The following is a 16,288-nucleotide window of genomic DNA, read 5'->3' on the forward strand; positions in this document are numbered from 1 at the left end:
CCAGATACTTTCACAAAAATATGGAACATGGCGGGTAAAAAATTGGTTGAGAAAAAAAAAAAAAAAGAGAGTGGGGGAATCAAGCTTGTTGAGCAAAAAAACCAAAACAAAACCCGCATTAAAAGAAAGAGTGGCTGTACCTTTAAATCCTTCCAGTCTCCACTCCTCTCCTCCTCCCTCGGGCCAATACCGGAAACCTGGCAACCCTATGATAGAGTAACTCCATGTAGAGTAACTCCCGGACATTTCAGCTTTGATTGGGTTTATCTGTGCATAGTATATTTTACTGAGCAAATAATATTTCAATAATATCTGCTGACCACTTAAAATGCAGTACTCCACCATCTTTGACCTGGAACCTGTTTTGTAACTGTGTTACCCCATCACAGCCTCACCTGGTACAGTTGGGTCACTTTTCTGCGGAAAGGGTTTGGGGTCTGGGATGGAGGCTGGGTGCAGAAGGAAGCTTAGGGTCAGGGACTGGGGTGCAGGAGAAGGGTTTAGGGTCAAAAAGGGAATTTGGATGAAGGAGAGGGTTGTGACCTGGGGCAGGGGATTGGGGTGTAGGGTCTGGGAAGGGGATGGGTAGAGGAGAGGATTCTGGCTTGGGGGAATGATGTAGGAGCAGGTGCAGTGTCTGGAAGGGAGTTGTGACCAGGGATAGGGTAGGAAGATGCAGAGGGTTTGAGTGGTGACCTGGGGCAGGGCATTGGGGTATAGGGTCTGGGATATGGGTGCAGGAGAGGATTCTGGCTGGGTGAGGGGTGTAGGAGAGAGTTGGAATATGGGAGGGAATGGGGTGCCAGAGGCAGGCTCTCAATGGAAAGCACTTACCTTAGCAGCTCACAGCCAGCAGCCCGCTCAGGCAGGCTTCCCTGCCTACCAGCAACCCTAGACTGCTCTGTTCCATGTGGCTCTCTGCACTGCGGGGAAGGCGGAAGGCCTCACATGCTAATCCTATTGGCTGGTTTCTGGCCAATGGGAGCTGAGAAATTGTGCTGCACTGGCCCTGCCCTCAGCAAAATCTCACAGTTCCAATTAGCCTCCACCCCACAGCCAGCCACTTTGAGTGGTGCTGATCCCTGATACAGGGGTGGGTCGCAGATTAAAAGGCTTGGCAGGCCAGATCTGGCCCATGTGTCATATCTTGCCCGCCCCAGTGTACAGCCACCAGTCATGGCTCTCAGTGTTCTGTGGTGTTGTTTATCTCTAATTTACCCCTAAATGTCTTCTGAGAGCTCAGCAAGCACTGGAAGTGTTGGTAATGCTGCTAGACAATACTGACCTCCCATGGTCTGGCAAATTCTCTGGTTTAGCACCGGTCAGGTCCCAAAAGTGCAGGACTACAGAGGTTCAATCTGTAGTGCACTGAGAGGTGCAGAGCATACAGGCTGGAGAGGGACGTGACCGTGTCTATTGGATTTGTGTCTATATGGATGTACTGGCCAATCCTTTCATCCATTGGGTGGGTGAGTGCACAGTTGTCACAGAAGGTGCTGAAACTCTGCCTGCAGTCTTGGTGGCAGTTAGATTCTACTGGCATGATGCAGCCGGGAAAGGAGGATTTTATCTCTTGAAGGGCACCTCTGCACAAAGCCATTTTTTACATGAGCTTTGCAGTTTGTGGCAAGAAGATTGACTCGTTTACTTTGGAATTGCTGTATATCATATGTGTTTTTTATATAGCAGGGACACAGCAAGGATGCACACCATATTTTGCTGAACTCTCCTTTAATCATTTTCATATTGTTAAATGAAATATAATCCTGAGTAAAATACATTCAGCTCCTTAAAAATTAAAAAATCTATAAATCATTACAAGCAAATGAGCCATTCTCCAAAACAGAAATGGGCTTTGTGGCTTTTGACTATAATGCTGAACGTGAGGAAGGGGCATTGGCTAAAGGAGCTATACATCTGTCCTCTGTAACAGGGATACTATTCTGGCCTGGTGTTACTTGACTGGTCTTTGAAATGTCAAATGACTTAGACAATTGGCAGGACCTAGAGTATGGAAAAAGCCTGGATGTCTGGTCTCTTCTTCCCTGTTCCAGCACCTATGGACAGCTGAACTAAAGTTTTTTTTTTCTATTCTTTCTTCTGTAAGACTATATGAGATGAAAGAGAGTTTTACTATGGGCTGTGCTATGATATGAATGTTGAGTTTCTTGGTTTTGGCAATAGGAACTTAGAGGGGCTTCCAGAACTTGCCTACAAAGAGACTTTTCAGTTTGGGACCCTGTGGCGGGGCCGCCCCGCCACTCCCGGAGCCGACCGCAGCGCGGGCTTACCCCGACCGCCGCGAGGCGCGGTTCGGGACGGCCGGCAGATGCCGCCCAAGGGAGCGGCGTCCACCCAGCCCGGCGTGGGGCCTGACGTCAACCCCGCGACGGGGCCAGGCGGCGCGCACAAAAGACGTCGTGGGGGACGTCACCCCCCGGCGTCGGGCGGCAGATTTAAACGCCTGGCCGCCCGTCCAAGGGGGGGAAGGCGAACAGGGCGAGCGAGAGAACCCCGGAGGGCCGCGGGGAAGTGGCTACTGGCGCCCCTGGGTGAGGTAAACCCCGGGGGCCAGCAAGGAGGGAAGAGGGACTTGGGGAAAGAGGGAGAAGTGACCCAGGGCTGGGCCGCGGAACCCGAGAGCGGGGGAGTTTAGGGTTCGCAACCGCCCCCCCATTACTGGCTAGGACGAGCGTCCTGGCTTTAGGGCCCTGGGTCGGGGTCCGGAGTGAGGGCGGGCCCGGACCCCCTCCCTCTCACCCTTTCCCGAAAGAGTGGTCATTGGGGCCACGGTCGCATTGTGCGGGATTGGCGCGGCGCAGCGAGGACAGTGGAATTAAAGATCTTTGATTAGGAAACCTAGTTTGTTTGGCGTCAAACCGGTCAGGGAAAGGGGGACCCCCCCACTTTTTCCCCGAACCCGGGGCGGAGGCGTCACACGTGGTGGAGAATGTGGGTAAGGGCCCCGACACAGGGGCCTAGGGGGGACGGTAAGCGGTATTAACGGGGGTTTGACTCGTAGACGAGATGGAACCCAACCGGATCATAGAGTGGTGGACCAAGACGCAAAAGGTGCAACAGCAACAGCAGATGCAGGCCCTGCAACAGCTGCTGAACCAGTTGCAAGAACGTCAGGAGCAGGCGGCCCGGGAGTCACGGGGCGCGACCATGGGAACCATGGCCGGAACGCCAGGAGCGGACAAAGAGAGCGGAGCACGGCTGCCCATACGATTGACAAAACTGGGACCGGACGATGACCCGGAGGCCTTCTTGGTCACATTCGAGCGGGTGGCTACCGCGGCCAGGTGGCCACAGGAACATTGGGCGACCTTGTTGGCGCCCTACCTGTCAGGACCCGCCCAGCTGGCCTACCGCGGGATGTCGGCACGAGACACCTTGTGCTACTATAAAGTAAAAGAAGCAGTCCTCGACCAGTTAGGCGTGACCCCAGAGACCCACCGATGGAGGTTTCGGGAGGCCAGGTATGACCCACAGGAGCGACCAAGGGCGGTGGCACAAAGGGTGAAGGAGGCTGGGATGCGGTGGCTTGAACCCGAAAATAAGACGGGGACACAGGTGGCCGACATGGTCATCTTAGAACAATACATTCGGATACTCCCCACGGAAGGGCAGCTATGGGTACGGCGTCATCTCCCCGAGACCCTAGATGAAGCCGTGACTCTGATGGAGCACTTCTTAGCCGCGGAGGGGATAGAGGGAAAGCTGGCCGGCGGGCCGCCACGGGAGCCCAGAAAAGGTGAGCCACCCCCGGCGAAACTAGCCGCACCCCTACGGAGCGGGGAGGGTCAAAGAGGCCCCTTAGGACCCCTACCGGAGAGGAGGCTGGCACCACGCTGGAGCCGACCCCCAACGGAGCCGAGAGTCGACCGGGCGACCGAGACCAGACCAGGGGTTCCACCACCGGAGGGTGTGCCCAAAGTGGTGTGTTACCAATGCGGCCAGGAGGGCCATTACAAACGGGACTGCACAATGATGGACTGTACCTTCGGCCAGAGGCGCGGAACCACAAGCACCGCACAGGTAACCCGGAAATTGTGGGGTACGGTAAAAGAGGAGCTCCAAGTTATGCTAGAATGGGGAGTGATACAGGAATCCCATAGCGAGTGGCGGAGCCCCATTGTCCTGGTGCCCAAACCCGACGGGTCCATTAGGTTTTGTATAGATTTTAGAAAAGTGAACGCCATATCCCGCTTCGACGCCTATCCCATGCCTCGAATAGACGAACTGCTGGACCGCCTAGGAGGGGCTGTATATCTGTCAACATTAGACCTGACGAAAGGCTACTGGCAGATCCCCTTGGCAGCAGAAGCACAGGTAAAGACGGCGTTCGCCACCCCCTTCGGCTTATACCAGTTTACGAAGATGCCGTTCGGACTACATGGGGCAGCCGCGACTTTTCAGAGGCTGATGAATCGCGTCTTGAAAGATCACCAGAACTATGCCGCCGCCTATATCGACAACATCATCGTGTTCAGTAATTCCTGGGAGGAACACCTGGAACACCTGACAGCGATATTGGCAACCATACGACAGGCAGGTCTAACAGCCAACCCCAAAAAATGTCAGTTTGGGAAATCCGAGGTCTCGTACCTAGGGTACACAGTGGGGAAGGGGAAGCTCAGGCCCCTGATAGACAAAGTTCAGGCCGTGCGTGAATACCCCACGCCCACCACGAAAAGACGGGTAAGACAATTTCTCGGCTTGGCAGGGTATTATAGACGATTCATATCTAATTTTGCGTCGATAGCTGCCCCTCTTACAGATCTCACCCGAAAAGGACAACCCGACCGGGTAAGATGGACACCGGAGTGTGAGACAGCCTTCCAGGAACTAAAAGGGCGGTTGGTACGCGCGCCAGTGCTGGCACAACCAAACTTTGATAAACCTTTCGTACTACAGACGGACGCGTCAGAGGCCGGATTGGGGGCTGTCTTGACCCAGGAGGAGGGGGGCGAGGGTCATCCTATCTTATATTTGAGCCGCAAGTTATTCCCTCGGGAGAAGGGGTATGCGACAATAGAGAAGGAGGCCCTGGCTTTGAAATGGGCAATTGATTCACTGCGGTACTTTCTTGTAGGGGGGAAATTTACCGTGGTGACGGATCACGCGCCACTTCAGTGGATGCAGACGATGAAGGAGACCAACCTGCGAGTATTAAGGTGGTACCTGAGCCTGCAACCGTACCAGTTCCAGGTGACACACCGGGCAGGCGCCGCAAACGGAAATGCGGACTGCCTGTCACGAATAGATGAAACATTGGAGGGCGGGCCGGTAAGGAGAGACCCGGACTTGAGGGGGAAGGTGTGTGGCGGGGCCGCCCCGCCACTCCCGGAGCCGACCGCAGCGCGGGCTTACCCCGACCGCCGCGAGGCGCGGTTCGGGACGGCCGGCCGACGCCGTCCGGGGGAGCGGCGTCCACCCAGCCCGGCGCGGGGCCTGACGTCATCCCCGCGATGGGGCCAGGCGGCGCGCACAAAAGACGTCGTGGGGGACGTCACCCCCCGGCGTCGGGCGGCAGATTTAAACGCCTGGCCGCCCGTCCAAGGGGGGGAAGGCGAACAGGGCGAGCGAGAGAACCCCGGAGGGCCGCAGGGAAGTGGCTACTGGCGCCCCTGGGTGAGGTAAACCCCGGGGGCCAGCAAAGAGGGAAGAGGGACTTGGGGAAAGAGGGAGAAGTGACCCAGGGCTGGGCCGCGGAACCCGAGAGCGGGGGAGTTTAGGGTTCGCAACCCTCCCCCGTTACTAGCTAGGACGAGCGTCCTGGCTTTAGGGCCCTGGGTCGGGGTCCGGAGTGAGGGCGGGCCCGGACCCCCTCCCTCTCACCCTTTCCCGAAAGAGTGGTCATTGGGGCCACGGTCGCATTGTGCGGGATCGGCGCGGCGCAGCGAGGACAGTGGAATTAAAGATCTTTGATTAGGAAACCTAGTTTGTTTGGCGTCAAACCGGTCAGGGAAAGGGGGACCCCCCCCTTTTTCCCCGAACCCGGGGCGGAGGCGTCACAGACCCAAGCACCATATATTCCCCATCTGTGTAGAAAATGTCGACGGAGCCATGTAGATGAGTTTACTAGACATAGGAAAATGAAGCGGCGATTTAAATAATCGCCGCTTCATTTACATCAAAATAGCCACCGCACTGTGCCGATCAGCTGTTTGGCGGCACAGCGGGGTAGTCTGGATGCTCCATGGTCGATAACGGAAGCCTTTGTTGACTGCTTCGCTATGCCTCGTGGAATGAGGTTTACTGGAGTGGTCGATAAAGGCTTCTGTTGTCGACCCGCTTCCGTTGTTTGCTCACCCGTCTGGAGATGGGTGAGCGGAATGCAACGGAGGTATGGGCCACATGCTGCGTTCTCCACAACATTGTGGAGTGGAGTGGGGAGGCCTTCCTCCCTGCATGGATGGCAGCTGAGGCACAGACCTTTGAACAGCCCCACACAGCTGCCATCCGCCAGGCACACCAGGATGGGGTGTGCATCCGAGAGGACCTGACGGGCATGTTCGCACAAGCCCCATAGTAGGGTCGCTTCGGTCTCCCCATACAACTCCCTCCCAACCCCTCCCCTACCCCCTCCCCTCTCCTTACCTCCCCCCAATTGTAAATGTACTGCATAGAAGAAACCAACCTTGGTTATACTTGTTTGTTTGGTTACTAAGACTCCCTTGGTAGTCTTGTCTGTCAGGTCAGGTCAAGCGGAAGGCTTGCACCTACCAATTTAAATTGGGTCCAGGGTTAGGTTTAGTTAAATTAGCTATAGTCGTCGTGAATGTTCGTCAGGCAGTGTCGGTTCCAAGCATATAGGCCATCATCGTGCATGTTCATCGGGTGCGTCGGACGTAGCTAGGGTTTTTCTTTTAGTTTAGGCTAGGGTTTAGGCCACCATCACCTGTCCGAACTATCCCGAAGAACAGGAAGAGGATTCGTGGTTCGTGTGGAAGGCTCGAGTCAGTGTACCCGATTCCAGTCGTCTTCGAGGGATCTCCTGGCTGTTCCTCTCCCGAGGCCCGGAAGGACCAAAGGATTGAGGTTGCCAGCAACACTACAATCGTCCCTGCATCTATACTATGTACATATTCTTTTGTATGCGTCTTTTAACCTTTCTTGCTTGTTTGTTATCTATGTTAATGTAGTTATGGTTTAAATTTTACCTAAAAGTGTCAGTATTTATTTATGCACCACAAACCAATGACTAATTAAAGGAATGACTGGTGATAGATACGGCATTTGGTGTCCACATTTTGTAATCCTCTTAAATTTAGTTGGCTAATTGGCATCTCAAATCATTTATTAAAGTTACCTCGAGTAACACAATAACCAACACAGTTTTGTTTTCAACTGAAAAACTTGTTTTTATTTACAAGGGGAAGAGGGGGAGGAGATCTTCAACTGGGAGGGGGAGGAGACCTTCAACCAGGAGGGGGAGGAGCTACTCCTCAGAGGGGTGGCCCCTGCGACCGCTCCTGCGGGGGCGGACCTGGACATGGGGGGCAGGCAGCAGTGGGGCAGGCTGCACGGGGAGGTGGGCAGGAGGGGCTATTGCAGGAGCGGCAGGAGGGGGCATTGCAGGAGGGGGCCTGCGCAGTGCTAGGGGAGGGATGGCGGGGGCATGGGGTAAGGGATGGCATGGGCTATGTGGGCGGTGAGGGTGGTGATGGAGTCAGCCATCCTGGTGCACTGGGCCTGGAAGGCGGCCCAGGACTCCTGGCACCACTGCAGGTCTGCCTCCACATGTCGAGTGATGGCTGCCTCGATGCGCTCGACGGCCTGCATGTGGTGCCGAAGGAGCTGGTCCCGGTGGCGGAGCCTCTGCCTCCTTGGTTGGGCAGCTGGGGGTGCCGCTGCTGCCAGACTGGACGGTCCCCGGCTTGTGCTTGGTCCCGCTGCAGGGAAGAGAAGAAAGGATGGGTCAGTCAGGCAGCCCAGCCATTGTTCCCACACCTCATGCCCTCCACCCCTGAGCCCAGGTGACACCACAGTAGTGTGGCTTGTGCCCACTCGGTTCCCCCACTGTTCCCCGTGTTGTATGTTTGCAAAGAGGACTGCCCCTGGAGTAGGGTCCTCCTCCATGTATTGCAACCACCGGTCTGTATCCTGGCCATGTGGAGGGTGGGAGGGCATTTATGTTGTGTTAACCTGTGGAACTCCCTGCTGGTGGAGCCTGTGAGGCTTTGGGCTAATCACTGGTGTTTGACAGAGAGCGAGATGCAGCCCCACACAGTGCCTGGGAGCACATCTGGCAGAGGTGGTCTGGGCTCTCAGATCCCCATGGTGTGGGATATCTCCTGGATGGAACCAGGAGAGTGACTGGGGGGGGTGTCCCATCCTTGCAGCAAAACTCAGGCGGCCCTAGGGGTGGCCCGAGCGCTTCCCCCCCCTTCTCCCTCCCACTATCCCTCACACACGTAGCCCAGGGACATGTGTGGCCGCAGTGAGGACTTCCCTCAGGGAACCAGCCAAGGCACCGGGAGTAGGCGAGGGGCTCAGTGGGGGCCACGTTCACAGGGCTGTGACGCTGCGGTTTTCCCAGGAGCAGCTGGCTGTGCCTCACAGCCAGGCATGGGACAGTGTGCCGTTCTCCATGCTGCAACCTTGTGGAGGTGTGGACTCTGGGCTGAGTCCCTGCGGCCCTGGCTGGTTCCAGCTGGCATCCACCCTTCCCCCTGGTCCCGCCGCATGTGTGTGAGCAGCACGGTCCCAGGCGTGCCCTGCAGCTGCCTGCTGCGGTCACATGCCGCTCGGTCACCAGGCTGCACGTGGTTGCACGTGCTGCTTCCTGCCTAATGCTACACAGTGTGCAGCTCACATGGCCTGAGTGACGTGCTCTCCCCCTCTCCCCTCTGGATGCCTGGCTCTCCCCCTGTCCCCCGCCCTTGTGAGTGCAAAGTGCAACACTCACCGGTGGATCCTTCCCCAGCCTCCGAGGATGTGCGGGAGACGCCGGGGCTGCTGGAGGGGGCCTGCTGGGTGGCAGTGCTGGCCTCATCCTCCGACGCACTGCTGTCGCCTCCTTCCCCCACCTTGGTGGTCCTGGTGACGGGGCAGTGCACGCTTGCCGGGGCTTGCAGGGGCTGGCAGGGCTTGCGGGGCTGGCTGGGGCTTGCGGGGCTGGCTGGCCCAGGATGGCATGGAACCGGTCGTAATGGGGGCAGGTGTCTGCTCCTGCCCCCTGGACCTCGCTGGCCCGCACATAGCCCTGGCGCAGCTCCTTCACTTTAGCCCGGAGTTGTTCGAGGGTCCGAGCTGGATGGCCCTGCTGGGCGAGTGCCTGGGTCACACGGGCAAAGATGTTGGTGTTCCGGCGCCGTGAGCGTGTCTCATGGAGGCCCTCCTCCTCCTGCTACAGGTCGAGCAGGGTGTCCAGCTCCCCCGACGACCAGGATGGGGCCCGTCGTTTGTGGCCCCGGGGGCCTCCTGCACTGGGGGTGCGGGTGGCTGGTGCCCCCGGAGCTGCCATCCTGCTGCGGGGTGGCTGTTGAGGACGCAGGGGCCACGTGGCAGACCTCAGCCCTGAGGTCCGAATAAGGGTCCTGCCTGGTGACCCCAGCAGCCTGTGTCTGCTTTAAGACGGCTCGCATTACCAGGAAGTCCGGGAAGCTGAGCCTGGCTACGGAGCCTCAGAGAGCGCCTAGGGGTTTTTTTTGTTTACCCTGCTTTTGCGCTAAACATCTTAGCTGCCTGTCTACACTGGCCCTTTTGCGCAAAAGCATTTCCGGAAAAGGGCTTTTTCCAGAACAGGAACATCAAAGCATTTTCGCAAGAAGCACTGATTTCGGACAGTAGATCTTCAGTGCTTTTGTGCAAAATTAAGCGGCCAGTGTAGACAGGTGGCAAGTTTTTGCGCAACAGCGCTTGCTTTTGTGAAAAAACTTGCCAATCTAGACGCAGCCATTTAAACAGTATATTCTTGTCCTGTTGCTGGATGAATCCGTTCTAATTTTTCCATTCTTGGCTTCTTAGCCCAGTCTATAAAGCAAGGCTGGGCAAGATGCAGCCTCGGGGCTGGATCCAGTCCTGCTAACAATTTGATCCATCCTGTAGACTGCATCTGGCTGTATATCCTGTTGTCCATGCCACTGAATTTCCAGGTAGTGGCTCAGGCAGCAGGATCCCAACAACTCCCAATGGTGGAGCTACCCTGCAAGGGCTGGAGCCATGAACCTTTCAAATGGCTGCAGCAACCCCAGGTGGCTGCCAGGCAATGCAGTAGTGACAGGCTGGAGCCACAAGCTCTTTGTTGTATTTTTACTCAGGGTGGCGGGGGGGGGGGGGGGAAGAGAGGGGGAAAGGGGAATAGTCTAGACCAGTGTTTCTCAACTTTTTTTTATAAAGTACCCCTTTACAAAAATTATAAGTACCCCCTTTAAAAAAAAAGTACCCCCAGTACCTACAGTTTTCAGACACAAAGATTTGTTTCTACCATTGCAACACATTTGTTTAAATAACTTAATCATAGCTGGGATGGCGATGAAATTTTTGGAAGCAAAAAGTACAAAAATAATAAAGTGCTGTAAAACTTAAAACAAAAATTCAGTTTTTTCCAAATTTCAGCTGAGCTGACATACCTCCTAGACTTCTCTTGAGTACCCTAAGGCTACGTCTACACTGGCATGATTTTCCGAAAATGCTTTTAACAGAAAAGTTTTCCGTTAAAAGCATTTTCGGAAAAGCACGTCTAGATTGGCAGGATGCTTTTCCGCAAATTTTCGCGATTGGGGCTTTTTTTGCGGAAAACAGTACTGTGCTGTTTACACTGGCCCTCTTGCGCAAATGATTTGCGCAAGAGGGCTTTTGCCCGAACGGGAGCAGCACAGTATTTCAGCAAGAACACCGACGATCTTACATGAGATCGTCAGTGTTCTTGCGGAAATTCAAACGGCCAGTGTAGACAGCTGGCAAATTTTTCCGCAAAATCAATGCGCTTTTGTGGGAAAAAGCCCCGATCGCCATTTTAGCCATCGGGGCTTTTTTGCACAAAACAGTACTGTGCTGTCTACACTGGCCGTCTTGCGCAAATGATTTGCACAAGAGGGCTTTTGCCCGAACGGGAGCAGCATAGCATTTCCGCAAGAACACTGAGGCTGTCTAGACTGGCAAGTTTTTCCGCAAAATCAGCTGCTTTTGCGGAAAAACTGGCCAGTCTAGACACAGCCTGTTAGCAACAGTGGAAATGTGTGTTTTAAGAATGTAAAACTAAGATCTTAAGATCAAAGACATTAGTATTTATAGTTAGCTTCTGTAATACAAACACCCAATTTCATGAAGTTTACATCTATCGTGAATGGAAGTTTGTCCCCACCCAAACTTTAAATTCTATTTTTTTGAAGTGTGCAAAGCTGAAATCAGCGGGATATTTGTTTTGCTGTAAGATCTGGCCTTTATCAGGACACTGATGCGGAGCTGGAGTTGCTAAGTCGCCCTACTGTGGAAGGAGTCTCAAACTGTGGAGTAGCCCGTCCTCGTTGAGAGCCGCGCCTCCCTGGCATAGGACAGGTCTGCGAGCTGCCCGCAGGCAGACGTGCCCGTTCTGGCCGCGGTAGAATCAAACTCTTCCCCAGGCGGGCCCGTGATTGGTGCTCAAAGCTAAGTTTTGCCAGCTGGCCCTGCGCTCCCGGCTTGGAGCGCTGCGCCGCGCGCCATCGGGGCCACCGCCCCTCGCAGCAGCGCGAGCGCCAGCAGGGCTCGACCGCGAATGACATCACGCAGCCTGGCAACCGGCCCAAGAAACCCCCGTCACTTCCTGATTGGCTGAGCGCGCTGGCCAATGGGAGCAGGCAGAATGTCTAGCGTGTCGTCCCGCAGAACTCTCGCGAGATTGAGGTCTCGGGTGTCGTTGGCTGGAGGTGAGCGCGCGCAGAGGGAGCTGCCATCATGTTGCAGGCGCTCGGCGCTCGGCGCCTGAGGCGGGCGGTGAGTGCGGCGCGCCGCTCGAGGCCCGCTCCCTCAGCGTCGGGCGGGGGAGCCGCCCCCCCGTGGAGCCTTTTCCGGGGGCCGCGCGCACGGCTTGGGGAGGGCTGTGCCGGCAGCACCGCGCACTGGGCCGCAGCTCGCTCCCGGGGCGGTGCGCTCTGGCCCGGGGTCCCAGTCACAGCCTGCGCTGCGGTGGCGGGCGGGACTCGGGCGCTCAGCCCGCCTCCTGCGCTGGCCCGGGCCCAAGTGAATCCAGCGCACCCCGGGCTCTGCCGGGTGCTGTCCGACCTGTTGCCAAACCCCCCAGTGCGGGGGCTGGCAGCCTGTCCCGGGGTCCCGCTCTCCGTGTGCTTAGAAAACTGTCCCTACTGTCTAGCCTAAACCTGCCTGCTGCCATCGAAGCGTCTGAGCCTGCCCCTGGGGACGTGGAGACCAGTTGATTACTGGTAGCTTTTTTGACATAATTTAAGCACCAGTGAGGGGAAGAGGCAGAGAAAGAGGGTTATTTGGTCTAATTTGTACTGCATTATGTAAGAGTCTGGACACCCATGGCTCTTGAAAAATACATCTCCATAGATTGATTATCTCAATTTAAATAATGGCTCCTCAAATGATAAAGCATTCATCTAATAGCAAAAGACAAAAAAGTTGTCCTGGTCTGCATTTACTGCAAGCAGAAATCCAGAACTTGCATTTTAAATGATTTTAAAACTGTGTAGCACAATGACAAATGAAAATACATTTACTGCAGCTGTAAAAGACTTAGTTTTGGTGTCTGGACCTTCTGAGAGTATATAAAAACTTGTGTGTGTCAAGGGGGGAGGGGTTAACTGGACTTGTGGTGGTAAAATGGGCAGATCACTTTTATATGTTGGGATCAGATCACTTTTATATGTTGGGTCATAGCAAGCTATTTACTTTGTTACGTCATACTCTGTGTTCAGGCTTGTATGTTGCTGAGCTTTAAACCTAAGAGAATGCTCCAGGTTACTTGGTGGGTGGCTAGGTGAAGGAGTCTTCCTGCATATTGTCATTAATTTATTATTCTATATTTGGAAGGACATTCAGCAAGTCATTTATATTCCACCTACCTAAGTACCCCTTTTAGTAAAATGGTGAGAAATTTTATTTGTAAAATCCTTTCAGAACTTCAAGTGGTATGGAAATGCAAAGTATTAATACAATAAATGTGCCTTGTCAGTAACAGTGGTTTAGTAGGTCTGTCAACAGACTGTGAGGTAAGTTTCACTGTTTTTAGAAGATACAAATTGTCATCCTGACAAATTCTTACATTAAAGATTTTTTTGGGGGGGACAAGGATGATCTTTTCCTGTATGTCTGTACAGCTGCTTGCTTGTTTTGGGGTACTATTGTAGAATAAATAATAATCCTTTATTATGATCAATTTAAAGTTCCAAGTTTCCCAAAATGGGAAATACAAGGCCAGACTCCGCGTTTGTCAACATTTGCTCCCTCATTCTTGAGTTTGTAAGATAGAAATGTAGCCGTGTTAGTCTGGTCTAGCTGAAACAAAAAAACAGGATTATGTAGCACTTTAAAGACTAACAAAATGGTTTAGTAGGTGATGAGCTTTCGTGGGCCAGACCCACTTCCTCAGATCAAATAGTGGAAGAAAATTGGCATCACCATATATACCAAAGGATACAATCAAAAAAATGAACACACATGAAAAGGACAAATCAAATTTTCTTAATGGATTGTTCACTTTCAGTCCTTTGGGTACGATGTCCATCTTCTTGCACTTGATTTGTCCTTTTCATGTGTTCCTTTTTTTGATTGTATCCTTTGGTATATATGGTCATGCCAATTTTCTTCCACTATTTGATCTGAGGAAGTGGGTCTGGCCCACAAAAGCTCATCACCTAATAAACCATCTTGTTAGTCTTTAAAGCAGTGTTTCCCAATTTTATTTGGCCACAGAACCCTTTTCAGCTTAAAATAATTGGTTGATGAAGAAAACCTGCAAAATACTGTCTCTTTAAGAGAAGGCGGGGCAATGCCGCATTTTCGCGGAACCCTTTTGCTTCGCGGAACCCCGGGGTTACACAGAGCACCAATTGGGAAACACTGCTTTAAAGTAATGGCAGTGTTGTGATCAAGACTCTCTTCCCTGCAATTTTTTAAACAGTAAGCATTTGTAAAGAATGAAGGATAAGGAGACACCCATAATTTTAGAATATTTATCCTATGCAACAAAGAGAAGGGGAGGAGAATTTTAATTGAAGAATCCTGCTGTGGTATCAGCTGACATGAGAATCATATTTAAATATATGGTATAAGTGGCTTTGTAAATCAGAACACAGAGCAATGCCAAGGAACCTGGACTTTCAACTTGTTTACTTCAGAGGAAGCTCCAGTGGCTTTTTTTATAGGAATAATGTGTAATCTGTTTGTTCTACATTTTGAAACTAAATGTATGTAAAAACCAAATTCACTACTGTTGCAAGTAGATGTGACTCCGTTGATTGCAATGGAGTTGTACCCAATTGATTTCAATGAAGTTTTGAGGTCATGTGGATAGTCAGAAGGAATTTGCAAATTTGTGACTTTCTGTATTAAAATCCTGGATTCTCCATTGCTAGTAAAACACATTTGCCTCATCTTTTTGTGTGTCAAAAAAAAAAAAAAAAAAATCCGGGAAAAAGCCAATTCCCAAAAGCATTCGAGACGATAATGTTCTGTTTAATACGACTATTTGATTACCTTGCTAACCACTATTAAACATCCCTATTTTGGACTCAACCCTTATATCTTACCATTTGTAAAGATATTTGAGATCTTGGATGAAAGATGGTAGAATTTAATTTTTCTGTATGTCTAGTATTTCTTTTTTCTAAGAAGTTCAGAGGTCTTTCACCAAGGATGTGATGATGGCTCTCACATTATCATCCACAGCAAGAACCATTAGCTCCTTCATTGTTTGTTCATTAAGATGTGGAAGATAATGTGTGAGCCATCCCCATCTGATATCCTGGCTCATACCATTTGCATGAGAATTAAACTTGTGAATGAAGTTAAGTTCCAACCCTTCTCTGTGTATTTGGCTTGTGGAATTGGTCTGTGCCCAGGAAGACTCTTGATACCATCTACATCAGTGGTCTCCAACTTTTTTACACCCAAGATCACTTTTTAAATCTCAGAACAAGTGAAGATCTTCTGCCCCATCCTTCACCCAAGGCCCCACCCTCTCTATTCTCCTCCTCATTCCCTTGCAATCCCCAGCCCTTGAACACTCTACACTGCCACTTTTTTTCCTGATTCTTCTATAGGAAGAGGTTTTCCCAACATTTGGCCTGTCTAGACTGAACCAATTGTCAGAAAAACCCCTTCTTTTGGAAGCTCCCTTATTCCTCGTGAAATGAGGAATATAAGGGTTACCGAAAGTATGTTTGCTCTTCCACTATAAAAACAGAAGAACAAATGCATCCCTGGATGTGGAAGAGTTTTTCCGGGATATCTCCGGAATCCTGGAAAAACTCCTGCAGTCTAGCTGTACCCTCACTGAGTTGAGACGGGATATGTGGGCTCTGGGGTAGGAATGAGGGATTTGGGTATGGGAAGAGGTGAGAGATGCAAGCTCTGGGAGGAAATTTGGATGAAGGAGGAAGTGGAGAAGGGGATGCTGGCTCAGGGAGGGGGCACCATGCTGGGGAGTATTGGGGTACTAAGCAAGCCACGGGCTTGTGGATGTGAGGGTGCAGGAATTTGGGTTTGGGTATGTGAGTGGCTCAGGGCAAGGGGTTCCAGTGTATGATAGGCTCAGATCAGGGCTGGCCCTTTTTGGCGCCCCGGGTAGGCGGCGCCACCCCGGGTGCACGGTGCATGTGCAGGCCCGCCCCCAGGGTGCATTGTTGAACCTGTGTCTTACCCCCCGTCCTGGGGAGTGCGGGCCAACCTCTGGGTTCATGTCGCATGTGCGAGCCTGCCTCCGAAGTGTGCAGGCCTGCCTCTGGGTTCATGGCGCATGTGTGAGCCTTCCCCGGGGTGTGCGGGCCTGCCTCCGGGCGCATGGAGTATGCACTGCCTGGCCACGGCTGCTGGCATGCCACCTGGGCGGGCCGTGCCTTACTCTGCAGGGCCCCACGGTCGCGGGGGGAAGGGCACTGCGGGGGTTAACGCAGCTCCCGCCCTGGGCGGCCACTGCAGCTGGGTGCGCGGTGTCTGATGGCAGCTATAAGGGGCACCATGTGCCCCTTACAACCGCCATCAGGCGCCCCCCATCGGTTGGCGCCCTGGGCACCTGTGACGGTGCGTTGGGAGTCCCCCGTCTCCTGCACCCCGAAATGGCACAAACAGACTGCACCAGCTGGTGGAATAGAGGAAGTTTATTGCCTCTCCA

The 16,288-nt window shown here is 53.1% G+C and overlaps 1 protein-coding gene across 4 annotated transcripts in view; it reads left to right on the forward strand.

The window, feature by feature from the left end:
* The first annotated feature begins 11,784 nt into the window (after positions 1-11,784).
* The window catches only part of ETFA (electron transfer flavoprotein subunit alpha), a 77,638-nt gene continuing 73,134 nt past the window's right edge, over positions 11,785-16,288 (forward strand). For all 4 annotated transcript variants that reach the window (XM_075897359.2, XM_075897361.2, XM_075897360.2 and 1 more), the window contains exon 1: positions 11,785-11,928. In XM_075897359.2, coding sequence (XP_075753474.2) covers positions 11,890-11,928 — 39 coding nt within the window. In that variant the 5' untranslated portion in view covers positions 11,785-11,889. The remainder of the gene's footprint in view (positions 11,929-16,288) is intronic.

Source organism: Pelodiscus sinensis, chromosome 14 (assembly GCF_052426305.1).
Source record: "Pelodiscus sinensis isolate ZL-2025 chromosome 14, ASM5242630v1, whole genome shotgun sequence".
NCBI classification, from domain to species: Eukaryota; Metazoa; Chordata; order Testudines; family Trionychidae; genus Pelodiscus; species Pelodiscus sinensis.